The sequence below is a fragment of the Podarcis filfolensis genome (genome assembly GCF_964270895.1).
Source record: "Podarcis filfolensis genome assembly, chromosome: 1".
In the NCBI taxonomy this organism is placed as follows: domain Eukaryota; kingdom Metazoa; phylum Chordata; class Lepidosauria; order Squamata; family Lacertidae; genus Podarcis; species Podarcis filfolensis.
In genome coordinates, this window is record NC_139604.1 from 101,495,909 (window position 1) to 101,514,720 (window position 18,812).

Here is an 18,812-nt window from a genome sequence, read left to right on the forward strand (position 1 = left end):
CCATTTTAAATATAGAACAGGAAGAAGTGTGAGGAAAAGGGAGAGAGAGCGCGCACGCAGGAGTTCTATGAGACAAACTAAACTGGCTGTGATTAACAGGACTGTTGGCAAAAGCGGAAAACACACACACACACACACACACACACCATAAAACAAGCCAGCCCCAGGATTAGCCAAGGCAAAGCAAGTTGGTCACCCCAGGCAGGTAATAAATGGGGTGTCAGAAAAGAGCAGCAAATTGTTATGTTTTTATTCTTCTTGTGAAGTGTTTGCAACAAAATAGTTGCACTAGTGCAAGGATTAGCGCTGGCACGACGGGATTTTCCCTGCCCCGTGTGACCTCTGTGCCATCCCCAAAACTACTGCAGAGGGTTGGGGGAAACCCAGGATAGATTGGAGTTGCATGGTAGGACTGGGGATAAATTTTTCCTTAGTGTTGCACCACATCCAGCATTAAATTTTTACTGCTAGGAAGAGGCATTTTCTGCTTCAGCTGCCAGAATAATTTACCTAGTCTTCTGATACTATGCACCTCAATTTGGGGGTGGGGGGGATGCCATTTGAGGCAGCAAAAATCTCTTGGGCTGACCCTGCTCTGCCCCTTCAAGCCCAACAGTGTCCCTGACCCTGAGTAAATATGTTTCCTTTCCATCATATAAATAATAGCTTCTATTCAGTACTATGGGGAAAATATTACGTTCTATACTTAATAGGGGATGCAACCTGTTCTCCTCCCAGACCTCGAAAGCTCAGGCCTTCCCAGAGGACATGGAGTGGGTGCAATGTGTTTCTCCACTACTGAGTTATGGCTCTTTCTTGCACTGCCCAGAGGTCCCTTGCAGTATGCAAGCATCTTTCTTCACCCATTTCTTATTGTAGTGGTCAATGTATTATGAGTCTGAGATCACCTCTCCTCAGAGATCACGCCAAACCCACCTCCTCCCTCACAGATCACCCCAAATCAGCTTTCTTTCCTTGGCCCCAGCAGGTAGACTGCAAATGAGAAGGTTGGGATGGGCTTTGCAAGCCTTCCTGCTCTCCCCATCTTGCCACTGCCACTGGGAGCCACAGAAGGAGGGCTGTGGTTTTTTCTCTCCTGTCTCTCACAGCAAGCAGCAGCCCCTGACCCGCCTTTGGTTCTGTCCATTTCTCCTGTTTGTCCGTCTAGAGAATGCCATCTTGGAAGCCCTGCTTAGGTTGTGGAACTCCCTCCTGAGGGAAGCTATCTTGTCCCCTCTTTCCTGGCTTTCAGCCAAATGGCAAACAATTCCTTTCTTAGGAAAGCCTTTGACTCTTAATTACCTTTCATTATATTGTTTTGTTTCGCAGTTGGTTTTACTGTGAATGTTTTCTGCTGGTGGTTTTTAATGATGATGTTTTATGTTTTATTTTGTTTCAAACAATTGCATATAGGATATTTTCTGCATTTGGTTTTTCTCTCTATCGAATTTGCATTTCCTTTTATTGCTAGCCCTGTAGGAAAGGCAGAGCAAAATGTGCCTTTGTCAGCCTTGTGCCCCCAAATATTGCGGGTCTCCAACATATATCATCCCTATCGGGGATCTGCAATGATAGGAGGTGTAATCCAATCTGAGAACTCGATATTGAATAATACTGTGTTAAACAACCAACCAACCAACCTGTTCCTGGATTCTCCCTCTTTCTCACATTCTAGTGTGACCAAGAAATAGAACCAAGAGCCATTATATACAGATGATGACGAAGGTCTGTGCTTGGGGGTCATAGGCTCTTATTGGATTCTCTCAGACAAAAGCTAAGATTGAAATAAGTGCACAGCTAGTTCTTCATAGACTTGGAGTTGGAAGGGACCCTGAGGATCATCTAGTCCAACCCAATGAGAGCTATGGGCCAAAATGCTTTCCACAATCTGGTTGCCCTCTTGACGTTCTCAACCAGTGCTTTTTTCAGGAGATATTCAAAGGATACGCGGGTGCAGAATGCTGCAGCGAGGCTCCTCACGGGGTCTCTGCCATGGGAGCATATTCACCCAGTGCTTTCCCAGCTGCACTGGCTCCCAGTGGAGTACAGGGTCAGATTTAAGGTGCTGGTTTTGGCCTTTAAAGCCCTTCACGGCCTAGGACCCTCATACCTACGGGACCGCCTCTCCCGGTATGCCCCGCAGAGGACTTTAAGCTCCATAAATAGCAACACCCTAGAGGTCCCAGGCCCTAAGGAAGTCAGATTAGCATCAACCAGAGCCAGGGCCTTTTCAACACTGGCTCCGGCCTGGTGGAACGCTCTGTCTCATGAGACCAGGGCACTGTAGGATCTGATTTCTTTCTGCAGGGCCTGTAAGACAGAGTTGTTCCACCTGGCCTTTGGCTTGGAATCAATTTGATTCCCTCCCCCTCTTCTTTTTTCCTTTCTCCTCCTGTGATGGAACTCCTATTTGGGGACTTCCCTGGCTTTTTTCTGGCCCATGTAGGACCAGTCTGGAAAGTTAGCCTTGGTGAAGACTTGACGTTTTCATCCCCAAAAAAGTTTTTTATTTGAGTTTCCATTGAAATGAGGCTGTATTTTAATGATTCAATGTTGTATTTTAATCTTGTTTTTATGTTGTATTTCGATCAGTTTGTTTTATATTGGGTGTTAGCCGCCCTGAGCCCGGTCTTGGCTGGGGAGGGCTGGGTATAAATAAAATTTTTTATTATTATTATTATTATTATTATTATTATTATTATTATTATTACGCAGTACCGGAACCTCTTTTGTCGTTTTTAAAAAGTGTGGCACTTACTATAACAACTTCACAGTGAGTACCAGCACCTATTTTTCTAGAAAAAAGCACTGTTTTCAACAATGATTTCCATCAGACCAAGCCAGCACAGCCACAGTGTTGATGGAATTTGTAGTCCAAAATATCTAGAGGGCTACAAGGCTGGGAAATACTACGCTAAAGTCTCTCTTTGAATTCCAGCCAAGGAAACAGATTGCAAATGGAAAGCTTATCAGGGGGCACGGCAAAATCTGCTTTCCCCTAAATACTGGGATTTCAAGGGACTGGAGAACATTCAGGTCCTGTCCCAAAGGTGCTCCTCCCTGCACTCATTTTCTTTCTTTGGTGCAAGTGAACAGTTGCCATTTTCTCCCTGGCATGATTTGAAAGGGAGAAGCTAAACTGATGCATCCAAGGACACTGTTGAAGCAGATTGTTGATGCAGGTAGAAGACCCTCACCAACCCATGTCTATGACAATGACTAATATTTTGTTAGCCTAGTGTTAAAAATCACTTAGGAGCCATATCAATATACAATATTAACAGAAGAGATTGCCACCGTATTTAAGCATCTTGCTTTTTCAGATTACATGCTAATTGACTCTTTTTTTCTTTTTCAATAGCTAACTCAACTTTTTTTTAATTCTCATTTTAGAGGTACAGTGTAGAAATGTCAATCAGACACCCCAAAAAGATGGAATTGCTGAGTAAAGTTGAAGCTTTGAAGAGAAGTGGTGTTTTACTACCCAGCGATCTCCTTGAAAAAGTGGATTCAATTAATGAAAAATGGGAACTGCTTGGGGTATTTGCATTTTTATTACTGTTCGTGGGTTGTGTGTACTTTTTGTGTCTTGAAGTATGCTGTCTGCCTGATTTCTAATTTGAAGCACAAATATCTCTTTCATTCAATTCACTACATACATTTCAAACAAGCCACTCATGCTATTACAAAAAAAAAATACACACATAGTATTTCCCTTGTCTGTTGATTTTTTTATTCCCTGCTTGTCTCTTGTCTGACTTTAATAATTTTAGTTCTTTAATGCAGAAAAAAATGTAAGTAAAATATGCCATGTATTATGGGTATGCACCAAGTCAACTCTAATACAGTATATCTGATATACACTGACTGTCATGCTTGAGTGAATGTTAATAGAATTTATTCTGAAGGTACATGTTAGAGACATCTACTCTTTAACTATTTACTATACCCTTAAGATGAAAAGTGGGGATGTCACTACATATTTCAGGTCACACTGATGGCTGAAAAACAAATATGCAAATTTAGTACAAATCTGAAGTCCTGGATCTGAGTAAGAATGCAGTCTGGGTAAGTTTCATTCTGCTGTATTCAGCTCGTATTTGACAAAAGCAACAAAATAAGTTTCCCATAATTCATTTCATGCTATGATGAGTTCAGTCTCAGCCAAACATGAGATAGAAGAATCTGGGAAAAGATGCAGTATAGTGATTCTCTTACCCAGACACCAATAATGCATGATGCAAGAAGCATTGTTGTGCATTAGATTATTTCGACTATCCATTTGTTTTCTTGATTGTTTCCATTCATAATCAAAGGTGCCATAATTGCTTAAATAATAATCGAGTGAAATAATAATAATAAGAATGTGATATTTTAAACAATAAACAATAATGAATCCTGCATAAATAATAAATAATAATAATTCAGGCATAAGGAGTATTTTTAATAGAGGATAGATTAGCACGCTATAAAAAGATTGCAACATGTGTCCCTCCAGCTGTTGATGAATTCAGCTCCCATCAACTGAGCCAACATGGCCAATGATCAGGAATGAGTTGTAGTCATAGTGCAACAACAACCAAAGGGCCATAGGTTCCCCATCCCTTCCTTAGTTTAAATATGTGATTTTTAGGAAAAATGCATTGATTCAGAGAGGGTACTGCATGCACAGAAGTGGACTTCCAGCTTGCGCACATATACCCTCAAAAGGAACTGTGTGCACAGAAGCCCTTTCCATTTCAAAAGTGATTTGCCATGTGACATGGGAGATGGCTGGTTCCTGAAAGACTGAGTTCATCCACACTTGCCAGCAAAATGCTGACTTTTGTTGCTTAGTGCAGTGGCAGACCTTGGGGTCTCAAATTTCAGTGGCACCCAGTACGACGACAAAATTCAGCACCCCATCATCACCCTTTGCCTTCCATTCTACATCGTACTTGCGGCAACCCCAAGGTTCCATGCCCAGTGTGATCAAACTAGCCGTGTTCCCCTAATTCTGCCTGTGTTCAGTGGGCCCATGCCTTGTGCATTTTCTATTTTTAAAAAATATTTTATTAAAGCATTATATACAAAAGCCAAACAAAAAACAAACTAATCTTACATTAGATATTTCTAGACTTAAGATCATTATTACAGTATACATAAGCAAATTGTCAAAAAATCTAGAATACATGTATGTTATATAAAGGAAATAAAGAGTGAGAGAAAAAGAAAAAGAAAGAAAAAGAAAAAAATGAAAAATGCACAACAATAAAACTGAAAAATTAACATTTTCTATTTTTTAACGGAGCTCTCTTCAGAAAACCCATGTTTCTGTGCCCACTCTTGGGCTGTGCTTTGTCTGATTTTTCTGAGAGTGTCTGCCTTGCTCTGCTCTCTGTGCTTCCCGGGGCTCTCAAAGCAGCTACTGTATAGCTAAGAGGGGTTGCTAAGGATGCTCTTTGGCGAAATTGACTGGCAGCTTCGCTTGCCCCTGGAGCCCACACGCTTCCCTGCGTGTCTCTGCTCCCTCCGGGCCCCCAGCTGCATTTAGCAGAGTGAAGTACACAGCGGTAAAAGCAATGTGATGATTGCCGTGTGTGCAGTAAATCAGTCAGACGCTCGGTGTCTTTCCTTATCTTACAAAGAGCTTTAATCTCGTACAAATCAACAGATCATAACTTTCACGGAGACAGAGCGCTCATTTCGGCTGCTCTACGTTCCAGCACTAAGCTCACTCTCTGTGTGTTACAGAGTAGACAGACACTCCCAGTGTTCTAAACACGCCTCCAAGAATGTGAGACGTCACTCAGAACTTCTTAACCCTGTAAGTTCTGACTCTCTCCATATGCTCTAGGCCAGGGGTCGGCAAGGTTTACCTTACCTGGGCCAGTTCACTCCAGCGGAGATCCTCTGTCGGCTGGATTGCGTGTGTGCGTTAGTGTGCGCGTCTGTGATTTCCTGCATCTGCGCATGTGCAGTCACAATTTTCGGTGCTGCAGGAACTAGTCCCCGCGCCGCGCCGTGCTGCATCAGTTTAACACAGCACGTGGGGACTCTCTGAGTGGGCGGCTTGGTTCGGGGGCGGCTCATGGGCCGGTTAAATGACCCCTGTGGGTCACTTGTGGCCCATGGGCGTTAGGTTGCCTAACCCTCCTCTTGGCTTCCAGGACTTGTTGCCACCTCATCTCTTCTTGCTGTTAGGAGAGGTTGCTAAAGATGCTCTGAGCTTAGTCCTTCCTTCTCCCTTCCCTCTTCATTCCCTGCAGATGCCAGCTCCTCCTACTTTTTAGAGGACAGGTTTTGTGATTATGCAGAGATGTCATACAATCAGAATCTAGGTGTGAACTTTCTCTCCCCCCTCCCCACAGCAGGGTTATTTGGGGAATGAGAGGAAAACCCCATGTCCAAGCCAAGGCAATATCAACCAGAAATGTGCAGTTCAACAGTCCGTAATGAAAAACTGACAGGGGATGGGGTGGAGAGAAAGGAGAAGCGAGGAGACCGCCCCCTGCCCGCAGACCCGTGTAAACTTTGAAGAAAGCTGTTCACGAGCCCTTCCAAAATAGGTTTATCAAGAGGGCTAAATTTCTCTTCAGATTTTCTGTGCCTCTAGCCAGATCGGATTTCCGCAAGAAACCTATGGCAAAGCCAGAGGCCAGTATAAAAAGCTCTCAAACATGGGGGAATTAATGGGTGCACAAGCCATTAAAAATACGGGCCAAGTGAAAGTATGGAAGTGCCCTCAGGCTCAAATCCCCCTAGGCATATGGAATCATCTCTTTTGGTATCTTGTTGAGTGTTTGATCAACTTAACTTCAAGCACAATGCTAAACGTCTGCGTACTGTTGTATCGTAGATGATCAGCTGGATGACCAACTAATCAACTTTCCCCCATCACCCAGTAATCAGATTTTTTAAACATAAATAAAACATTACCCTGACATTTAAAATGGATTTCAAAGACCCTTTTTTTTTGCATGTTAAGATCAAGATGCAATTCTATATCACTTTCTCAAATTAATTTCTGCATTTAGCCAAAAGTTGTTTTTTTCCTCTTAAATGAAATTTCATGTATAATAAGAAGTTTCTGATTGAGTTTTCTTTAATTTAATTTACAAAACTCTGCAGAAACTAACAACACTAGGCATACTGTTTTAATTGGCATGATTACATTTTAATTGGCATGGAAAAAAATTTAAGACAAGGATTTTAACTTCTAACAATGGTAAAATAGAGAGATATGGTTTTTAATATTACTTTCATCTAAGGTGAACAGTGTGGAATGGAAATACATTAGAATGAAATGTCAGTGGTGCGTACAGTTTAATCTGTGAAATTTTGTCCCCTGTGCTGAATATTACTCTGTCTCAATTGCATATTAAACAACCCTATCAAGGCAGGCATTGGCATCTGCTGTGCTGACACAAATTGTGAATTAAATGAAATTGATGTCCTCTGTCGTATATTTATGAAGACGGACCATTCTCTGAAGTATTCTGTTTATGAAGAATTTATGATTGCAAACTGTTCCAGAACAAAAAAGTGGCAATAAATTCTTTTTTGTGACCCTACCCTCCAAGGGCATTGATTTCACCTCCTGCTGCTACTTTTGTTACAGCATAAAAACAATAGCTAAAGCTGGATTCCACTGAGAGCCTTCAAATTATCAATATTTGAACCATCAAAATAGAAGGGTGTTGCCAAGAATATGTTGTTTTCCTCTGTTATGATCTACCCAACACACTGTTTACACAATGCTTTAGAACAGATGAGTATCTGTTGATTTAATTCAGTGTGTGTTTCAAAGCTTATTTTAAGGCTGTAAATTATCAACACACTTAGTCCACAGCCATCCCACTGACTTGAACAGAGCTAATCCTAACCCTACCATCCTTTAGAGATGTATTGATTAATGCAGCCAGATAAGAATCTGCCTCCTTGGCAGACGTAGGTCCTGTTCCAAAGTAATTGCTCGCACAGCCCCAACACGTAACAGTCATAACCTCTTCCCTCTGTAGGCAAAACAAAACAAAGGAAAACTGACCCTTTACCTCATATTCCAGCTATTATCTAAGCCAGCTCCAAGTCAAGCTAAAGGCAAGCAGTTTTATCTGCAAAACAAATAACAAATTTATTACAGTAAGCAAAGAAAAAAAATAGTCAATCAGGTGCATAAAATCTGCACCAGACTTCACTTACTCACAACACACAAAAAATCTGTGCCAGACTCTGCTTTGCATATGCAATGACAGCAAAGATGAAAGTTTTCTTTTGTAACAGTCTTGACACAGCTGTTTTAAAATGATCCAGGCCACAGTTAGCCAGCTTTGGCACAAGGTGAGTGCCAGCTGTACTCTACTTTGCTACGCTCCCATGTCCTCCATCTCAACATCCTCATAAACCAGGGGATCTGTGGATAGTATGAGGAGATACCTGCAAAATACTATGACTTGTATCTAATGTGGGACTAAGTAATCATTCCATTAGTGCAAGGATTTCCACTTGTGCAACAGGACATCCCCTTCCTCCCCCAACCTTTAGGAGCAGATTTGAGGAGGGCGCAACTTGTGTGCAGAAGGAGGAAGAAGAAAGGAGGAAGGCCCGGCTGTCCAAGTGAGAATCATGGCATTAATGAAACAGTTCCTTAGGGCTGCGTTGGCAACAAACCTACATCCATATGAGAATACAGTTGTACCTTGGAAGTCAAACGGAATCCGATCTGGAAGTCCGTTCGACTTCCAAATCGCGGCTTCAGAAGTTGCAGAAGCCCCATCGGATGTTCAGGTTCCGAAAGAACGTTTGCAAACCAGAACAATCACTTCCGGGTTTGCAGCGTTTGGGAGCCAAAACGTCCAAGTTCCAGGGCGTTCAACAACCAAGGTACGACCATAATAGCATTTGAACTCAATCCAAAATTGCCAGTAACTACCGAAGACTCCAATGATTCTATATGTTCAGAACTAAGCTACACATTATACTGCAGCTAAATATAGTGTCAACTTCTCAGTTCCAAAGTGCCCTACAGAAGGAAAGGACTCCTCTCCCAAAAATTCCTTCTCCCACCTGCTCATATCCCCACCAGTTACATCAAACTCAGATTAATGCCGAGTGGACCAAGTGAGGTCATCATCACTAAACAATTTGCAATGTCTTGTTTATATGTGCTGCTAAGAAATTATCGGCTTAAACAGCCCAAATCCAACCATGTCTACTCAGAAATAAATCCTATTGAATTCAATAGTCTTAGTCCCAGGGGGGTTAGGATTGCAGTCTTAGATACAAAATGCTTTTGCAGGGACAGCACTTGTGTGGTTTCCCAATTTTTGCCTGTTGTTCCCTAGTGCTGCAGCCACCTACAGCACATCCTGCACCACTTTGGAAGGTCTTCCAGCCCTTGGGAGTGGCTGTTCAGGGGTGACAGGGATCTGCAGTGGGAAGGAGAAAGCAGGAATTCTATGCTGATCCAAGCCAAAGAATCTTACAATCTGTCGGACAAATCCAAATGAAGTCTTTTGTTAAGATAGCAGAGCATGGGTTGCAATGACCATTTGACCACACAAATGCACCCTATATGGTGCAGAATTCTTGCTAAAACTTGGTCAGGCTAATATTCCTGACCAAACTACCTTTGAGTGAGAGTACTCATCCCATGTTAATTTAGTTCTCTCTATGGACTCATACTAGGGACGCGGGTGGCGCTGTGGGTAAAACCTCAGTGCCTAGGGCTTGCCGATCGCATGGTCGGCGGTTCGAATCCCCGTGGCGGGGTGAGCTCCCGTCTTTCGGTCCCAGCTCCTGCCCACCTAGCAGTTCGAAAGCACCCCTAAGTGCAAGTAGATAAATAGGTACCGCTTTATAGCGGGAAGGTAAATGGCGTTTCCGTGTGCTGCGCTGGTGCTGGCTCACCAGAGCAGCTTCATCACGCTGGCCACGTGACCCGGAAGTGTCTCCGGACAGCGCTGGCCCCCGGCCTCTTAAGTGAGATGGGCGCACAACCCTAGAGTCGGACACGACTGGCCCGTACGGGCAGGGGTACCTTTACCTTTACTTTACCTATGGACTCATACAACTGGATTATCAAGAGGTTATATAGGTTAGCTAAGGGGTTGCCCGTGTCCACCCAGAATAAGTAAGATGCTTAAGCTACAATTCTATACCTGTTTTCTTGTAAACACCACTAATCTCCAAAGGACTTACTTTTGAGTAGACATGCGTAGGATTGCACTGTAAATAACATACAAAAGCAATTGTAATATTGGTTGTATAGAGTTAATGATATAGATGGTCAGGTATCAGGTGTGTATGCTTTGGAACGTAAGATTAATCTGCGGTTTCTTTCTCTGTTGCATTAGAAAACCCTGGGAGAGAAGATGCAAGACACAATGGTAGGACACAGTGGGCTAGGTGCACGTGACCTGCTTTCGCCTGAAAGCGGAAGCCTGGTAAGGCAGCTGGAGGTCAGGATCAAAGAGCTGAAAGGGTGGCTGAGAGATACCGAGCTTTTTATCTTCAATTCCTGTCTGAGGCAAGAAAGCGAAGGAACAATGAATGCTGAGAAACAACTGCAATACTTTAAGGTAATAAAACACACACAACAACAACAACAACAACACCACAGCGTTGATACTAGGGCTGCTTTTTTAGAGTAAACTAAAATATTAAGCAAGTGTATGTATTAAGCATGTGCGCCATGCACACATTTCTTTCCATTTGTAGCCATGTTAGTCTGTGTTGCAGCAACAACAACAAAGAATTTTGGGGCACTGTAAAGACTTCCGGCACATTTGTATGGAGACGCTGCTTTTTTCAATCGTAGAACTTAATTTTACGGATAAATCTTTCTGTACATAAGCATTTACAAGGATCAGAATAATTCCAGCCTTACATCTTAACTCCTTATAACTGTCTCATTGTATTCATTGCTGAATTCTGTATACAACATCCAGCTTAATGAAGACTCATTGTGTGATTTTAGGAACTAAAGTCATGAATTACTGTTGCATAAGTTTAGCATACATAAGAGGGAAATGGAGGAGGGAGCAAGCAGCTTTGTGTTCCTATTCTTTGTGCTATGGCAACACCTTTGCTCTAATATTTTGATACAGTCATGTCCTCTTTTTGAGCTGTCAGATCTAGCAAGCAAGCACTCTGAGATGTCCCTTTGCGATATGAGTCGAGTTGCCCCGTTAACTGTTGCAGCACAGACGATGCTTCCTATACCTCCTATACCATAGTCAATATGCCAGTGGACAGTTACAGTAGCCAATCTGCATCTTGATTATAACTGTGGATGATACCCAACATTAGTCATACTCATATGTACTCATATGTCAGTAGAACTACTGACATCAATTAAGTCTGCTAATTTCATTGGGTGTACTCTGAGTATGACTTGGATCAAATCCCCCAATATTCCTTGACTTCAAAGAAGGTGACTGAGGTGGAATTTAGCTTCATCTGTGGCATATTCACATAACCACTTTTTTCAGACAAACACATGAACACACAAACGCATGAATCATACAAATCTAATTTTTCAGTACACTGAGATATGAATCGCTTTAAGGGGGGGACTCATAACTTGTCACATAATATTAATTTATCTTGCCATCTGAAAGTTGGACACCTTGCTTTGCTAGGTTGACTCTTTGGGCTTTTGCAGCTTTTGGTGAATAGGGAGGAAGGACGGTAGTTCTGATCTTCACAGATTGGGACCAGGGTCAGCGAAGGGCCACTTATCTCCACAGTTATAAACTTATGAAACTCTAAGAGCTACTCAGTGACCAATTTGGTTTTCACTGGCCTCCTGAATTATAAAAGAATTGGTGCCTCCCTTACTTACTGGAAATCATTCCACAATAGGAATGCCAGCACTTACAAGGCTTTATCCCTTGTTGTCAGACACATAATTTCATCTGGTGGATGAAATGCACATCTTAGACTTAAAGCAGGCTCATTTTTGTTGTTGTTATTGTTGTTGTTTATTGCCCACTCTTCACTCTGAATTCCCAGGGTGGGTTACAATATTGTAAAATACAATATTAAAAACAGTTTTTAAAACTTAACAAGTACAAAAAAAAAACAACAGCAGGAAAATATAGGTGCATGCATGACTGTCACTCTTGCATATTTGTCTATGGTTTCCCAGACTTCCTTCTTCACCGGGGTCAGCAAACTTTTTCAGCAGGGGGCTGGTCCACTGTCCCTCAGACCTTGTGGGGGGCCAGACTATTTTTTTGGGGGGGGGGGAATGAACAAATTCCTATGTCCCACAAATAACCCAGAGATGCATTTTAAATAAAAGGAAACATTCTACTCATGTAAAACCACACTGATTCCAAGACTGTCCACGGGCCAGATTTAGAAGGCGATTGGGCTGGATCCGGCCCCCGGGCCTTAGTTTGCCTACCCATGTTCTTCACTAACATGTGAAGTGTCCCTGAGAGTCTTTTAATGAATCACAGCTGGCTGACCACCCAACTGCAAAAGCATCCCTGCACATTCATTTTTAGACCTAATTGTCCTATAGTCTAACCATATAAACAGATCAAAAGTAAGCAGTAAACTAATAAAACAGGATGCAGCAATAATAAACTACATGCTATAAAGTTTTATCATTAAAAATTTTTATCACTAAAAGTTTTATCTTTTGGCACTAGCAACAAGAATCAGCACACATCACAATATATGAGCATGCAGTGCATGCAGCTCCCCCCCCCCAAAAAAAAGTTCCTATGACATTCTGAAGGTTAAGGCTGCAGTGCTAAGGCTCCTGGGAAGCTGCTCCAGGGAACATACAATATATCAGGGTCTCCCTTTCCATTGTTAGGCACAGATATCTAATGTCGGGTCAGAGAAACCTCCAATGCCCTGGCCCAACAGATTCCAATGCTGATGGGGGGGGGGGAGAGAAAGTGGGTCAGCAGCAAGTTTGTGGGCAGGTTGAGTTAGAACAGGGAAACGGCTGGGATTCCTTGGATCCAAAGCTATCTCAGCCACCCATATGTCCCCCCAACCAGGTAATGATTTAGATTTAGATGCTATAATGTAGCATCCGGGGACAGTCCCCAGATTTACAAATCAGTCCCCATACAAAATCCATTGAAGTTGAAAAGTGTCCCCAGATTCATTGAAAAAAATCTGGTAACCTTACTATAACGTGCTGTGGAAATAAAGGGTGAAGCAATTATTTAATTAATAAGGCAGCTGATGAAGTGAAAGACCCTTCTGCCTGCCACTCATAATACACAGTGCTGGGATAAGTGGTAGCATCTCAGCTCCAGATGGTTTTGGATGATGCCTATTATTTTGATCCATTCAAGTCTGGTTTTAGGCCTGGTTTTAGGACAGAAGGAGCCTTGGTTGCTCTAGTGGATGACAATTATTATTATCATTATTATTTATACCCCGCCCATCCAGCTGGGTTTCCCCAACCGCTCTGGGAGGCTCCTAATTAAAAACAGATCAAAAACAGAATAAAACATCAAATATTAAAAACTTCCCTAAACAGGGCTGCCTTCAGATGTCTTCTAAAAGTCAGACAGTTGTTTTATTTCCTTCAGATGTCTTCTAAAAGTCAGACAGTTGTTTTATTTCCTTGATGAGAGGGTGTTCCACAGGGCAGGCACCACTACTGAGAAGGCCCTCTGCCTGGTTCCCTGTAACCTCACATCTCTCAGTGAGGGAATCACCAGAAGGCCCTCGGAAGTGGACCTCAGTGTCTGGGCTGAACGATGGGGGTGGAGACACTCCTTCAGTCAGAGGATGGTCACAGGTACTACTACTTTTTTAGTTCTCTTGGACCTCTCAGCAGTTGTCGTATTCTTCTAGATCACTTGTCTGGGCTGAGCATAGAAAGCTTGGTTTTACAATGATTCTGGTATTTCCTGGAGAAGTGTTTTCAGACCATGGTGTGGGAAGGGCAGGACATCTCTCATGGCCACTAGCTTATGGGAAACCACAAGAGTTCATGTTCCCCCCACTCCCCGCCATGATTTTTAACATCTGCATGGAATCATAAGGAAAAGTCATCTGGAGATTTGGACTGCAGCATCACTGTTATGTTGATAACACCTGACTCTACGCTGCTGAGGGCATCTGGTCCCATTGAGCAGGCAGATTGAACATCAACACACACACACAGAGAGAGAGAGAGAGAGAGAGAGAGAGAGAGAGAGAGAGAGACAGTCGGAGGGCAGCAGTGAAAGCAGGAGATGCTTCAACCAGCACCATATGTGGTTGTGGACTAGTTAAATGCTCCTGTTAATGGTACAGGCTGCTGAGAACAATGGGAGTGGCAAACCAGCCCACAGTTGCATGTTTGCTTCTAGTTGAAGGTCACATCCTGCCAACTCCAAAAGGTTTCAGGTAAGGGAAAGGGTCACTGACCTCTACACAGTAATAGCCTGCAGTTCCTACTAATAAACTCTTTGACTGGAGGCTCCTTTCTCTAGCCCTCTCATGGAAAAGTAGAAACTGTTTAGTGATCTCCATTCTCTTATTTCCAGTTGACTCCCAGAATCAGGGGGTCTTGATAACATGCCTGGTGAGTCCAGCTCTCCAACAATATCTTCAAAGCAAGGCAAGGCGTTTATGGTGACTTGCAATCATGCACAAATATTTGAAATAAAATTCACTTTACTCTGAATCAAGAAAATTCAAGCATTTCAAATTTTGAAACTACTTATTATAGCAGTTATGCCAATGTGAGATTGCTTACTGTGCAATGCCATGGGGTTTAAAGATGACAGTTTGTTAAGTAGTAACTCTAGTCACTAGGCAAGCCATTTGTCTATATTGTCCTGTCATGTGGTGATAGGAACATAAATTCATTTTTATTTTTTATTTAACAAGTTTTATAGACTGTTTAATCAGAAAAACCTCATAAAACAATAAAAAGTATCCAAAAGAACATGCTGTCAGAGTCAAAATTTAAAAACAAGAAGACACAAATTTTAAAATAGATAAAATCAACAGTTTTAAAGCAAATGTACATAATGAAATTACATGTCTGAGTAGGTAAAGGTAAAGGGACCCCTGACCATTAGGTCCAGTCGTGGCCGACAAGAAGGGACGCGGGTGGCACTAGGGACGCGGGTGGCGCTGTGGGTAAAACCTCAGCGCCTAGGACTTGCCGATCGCATGGTCGGCGGTTCGAATCCCCGCGGCGAGGTGCGCTCCCGTCGTTCGGTCCCAGCGCCTGCCAACCTAGCAGTTCGAAAGCACCCTCGGGTGCAAGTAGATAAATAGGGACCGCTTACCAGCGGGAAGGTAAACGGCGTTCCGTGTGCTGCGCTGGCTCGCCAGCTGCAGCTTGTCACGCTGGCCACGTGACCCAGAAGTGTCTGCGGACAGTGCTGGCTCCCGGCCTCTTAAGTGAGATGGGCACACAACCCTAGAGTCTGGCAAGACTGGCCCGTACGGGCAGGGGTACCTTTACCTTTACCTATAGACTGTTTAATCAGAAAAACCTCATAAAACAATAAAAAGTATCCATAAGAACATGCTGTTAGAGTCAAAATTTAAAAACAAGAAGACACAAATTTAAAAATAGATAAAATCAACAGTTTTAAAGCAAATGTACATAATGAAATTACATGTCTGAGTAGGTAAAGGTAAGGGACCCCTGACCATTAGGTCCAGTCGTGGCCGACTCTGGGGTTGCAGCACTCATCTCACTTTATTGGCCGAGGGAACTGGCATACAGCTTCTGGGTCATGTGTCCAGCATGACAAACCTGCTTGCAGCGAACCAGAGTAGCGCACGGAAACGCCGTTTACCTTCCCGCTGGAGCAGTACCTATTTATCTACTTGCACTTTTATGTGCTTTCGAACTGCTAGGTTGGCAGGAGCAGGGACCGAGCAACGGGAGCTCACCCCGTCGCGGGGATTCGAACCGCCGACCTTCTGATCGGCAAGTCCTAGGCTCTGTGGTTTAACCCACAGCGCCACCCAGCTTGCTTAAACAAAAAAGGTTTTTTGCAGACATCAAAAACAGTACAATGAAGGTGCCTACCAAATATTAATTTTATAAAAAAAAAAACTGTGGTGAAAACTGGAATGTTACACCTGGTAGAACAATACATACAATTTGTTTATCAAGAAGTAAGATGGATCTAAATAGTTGTTGTTGTTTTACCCCAATACTTTCCATTCTCCTAAAATCTTCCTGTATCTGCCAGCTCGTTTCAACTTGGGATAGCAGAAGCTTTAAAATAATGGCTATGTTTTAAGAGATTATTGCCAAACCCACATTTTTTATTCCAGGGAGACATTGTGATAGATGCCAGCATTTCAGTAATGATATAAGCAATCTGTAACCTATTATAATTTCCTTTCAGAATAACTTAATTTTCATATTGTTTTATATGACTGGAATTTTAATAGTGTTTTTAATTTAGGAAAAGAAGTATACTATGCATTACTAATTACACAGGAACAGGGATTAAATAGCAGCACCCTGAACTACATTTTTAAAAGAACAAACATTTTTTAAAGTACTTAACCCAGCATAAGGAGTGGCACCAAGAAATTAAAAAATGTCATGCTTAGATAATCATAGCTTTATAGACAAAAAACATGTAAAGAGGCATAAATTCTGCGCTTATTATTTGACTTATTTATTATACTGTACTGCTGGAGTCAAGCTGGAATAAATACAGGTGCTACTCATTGGCTAGCAATGCGAGAAATTTAATTGTTTTCAAGTAATTTAAAGATAATGTATTTGTATGTATATTTCAAAGCCCATAATTTGACAGGAGTAGTTATGCCAAAGTCACTCAGGTTGCATACCAATGAGTCAAGCAGAATTTCCTAAACAATCGAAATGTACTTAAAAGAAATTTGTTTGATGGCGCTTGTATTTTTCACATGTAAGTAGAGTGAAAAGGAAAATAAGTTCTTTATTAGAAGTGTGGATATTTTTAATAATAAATGTCACATGCCATTTCCAAACTTGTCAGTGAGATGCCACACTCTTAAAAAGGAATCTTGGTAAGGGAGATGCTCATTGCAGCAATTGGGTGGATAATAGTATAAAAGGTATTGTTTTTAAATGAAGGGAACCAGTGCCCTATTTTGAAAGAACTCATAATCTATTTTAAACTGTCATTCTATGTTTCTGACTTGCAATTAGATGATCTTTCCAAAATGTCAGTCTGAGATTTTCCTTCGACCGTCACCCTAATAAAATCTGACGGCAAGTGTATTATATCCAAACTCCCCCCACCCATAATTAGCATCAAAGATCCTCACTAAGGTTAATCAGGAAAGTTGTACAAAGGGTTTCCAATGAATGGCCATGAAAGCAGCAGTATGCCTTTAAAAACACCCTTGTAATATAGGCAAGATGGATGACAATCAGGAGACAAATGTATGAGCAAAGCTGTTTGGAGAGAATAGTTTTGTAGTGTATGATGTATGTTACGCAAATGAGCTTATTAGGACTCTCATCTATTTTATTATTGGTGCCCAATTTAATAGAGGCATTTAAAAAACAATATTTCTGCCTGACTCCTCGGAAGGAAGAAGATACATTGATATAATTGAAAGCAAATGATTGCATGTTGTGCCATTTAATCATGTCATTTTTCAGTGGCTGTTTTTTGCACTTCACTGCATGCTTATAGAATATTTAGCTTTATATAGATTAGGTTCCACCACCAGAAACTGAGCTCAGCGATTATTTTAGGCAACGTTTTCTTTTAAGTTTGGAATCAGTTAAAAAAACAGCCAGATTTGTCAGTGTTTTCTTTAGAAGATTATAAGCCATCATTCACTTCTAGTATGTGGCATTTGGTTGTATTATTATTATGAGAGATAACTTATTGCTAGTTGTTCTTTTCAAGTCTCTAATGGAAAACTTTATTTTTTCATCATTTACAGAGCGCATCTACAATAATTTTTAATACATGGGGCTCACCAAGCCAGCAGGAAGAATTAGAAACATGCTCAAGAATCTTATGGAAAGCTTTCATTAACAGTCAGTTTTATAGATGTAGATGTTATCAAGATAACTGGTCATAAAAGAACATGGAATTAGTATGGAACCTATACATCCCGGTTTTCTAACTGCACTGTCCAATCTCCTAAGAAATCATTTCTAGACTTCGTACAGGGACCAATGTATTAGAGACTATGAAACAGCCTTAGGTTGCAGTCTTATACAAATTTACCTCTATATCTGATCTTCTAATGTCCGGGTGAGAATGCAACTTCTTTACTCAGGCATATCTCTACCTCTCCAGAGTCTAATTCTGAAAAGACTCACAGAAGAAGCTGATGATGGACAGCATTGGTTGGTTGGAACCAGTGCTTTTTTTTCTTTTAAAAAAATGTTTAGGGGTACTCTCATTTTCCTATTCATATTGAAATACTGCCCCTCAATGAGGCCAAACTTAGATTCACGAAATGTTTAGGGGTATGCGAACCCCTGTATCCCCCCAGAAAAAATCACTTGTTGGAACCATTTATGAACCCCTTGCCCACAATCCCCTCAAGCAGCTTTGTTACAGGTCAGGAGGTCCCAGTCTCAGTAAGGCTTTAGCGACATTTTCAGTTCTGACGTGAACACAGCCCTGTGCAAGGCAGAAAAATTAGGAAGAATGGGGCAGCCTTGCATGTGTTGATTGGGGAGCTTGGAAGTATCACCAACGTTTCATTGGTTGAAGCAACATTTGATTTGCTAGTATGCAAATTTGTGATGTAAAATGCTGGCAGGGTTTGTGAATGAGGAAGTTGCAGTCGCTTCTAGCTTTGATATTCCCTTCGTGTTCCTGGAGAATTTTTAGCAATACACTTCAGGAAAGTAAATACAGGCAGGTTAAGGA

At 41.8% G+C, this 18,812-nt stretch overlaps 1 protein-coding gene across 6 annotated transcripts in view; it reads left to right on the forward strand.

The window, feature by feature from the left end:
- AKAP6 (A-kinase anchoring protein 6) overlaps positions 1 to 18,812 on the forward strand; it is a 239,895-nt gene that overhangs the window by 193,596 nt on the left and 27,487 nt on the right. For all 6 annotated transcript variants that reach the window (XM_083608609.1, XM_083608610.1, XM_083608607.1 and 3 more), the window contains 2 exons: positions 3,394 to 3,540; positions 10,335 to 10,559. In XM_083608609.1, coding sequence (XP_083464735.1) covers positions 3,394 to 3,540; positions 10,335 to 10,559 — 372 coding nt within the window. The remainder of the gene's footprint in view (positions 1 to 3,393; positions 3,541 to 10,334; positions 10,560 to 18,812) is intronic.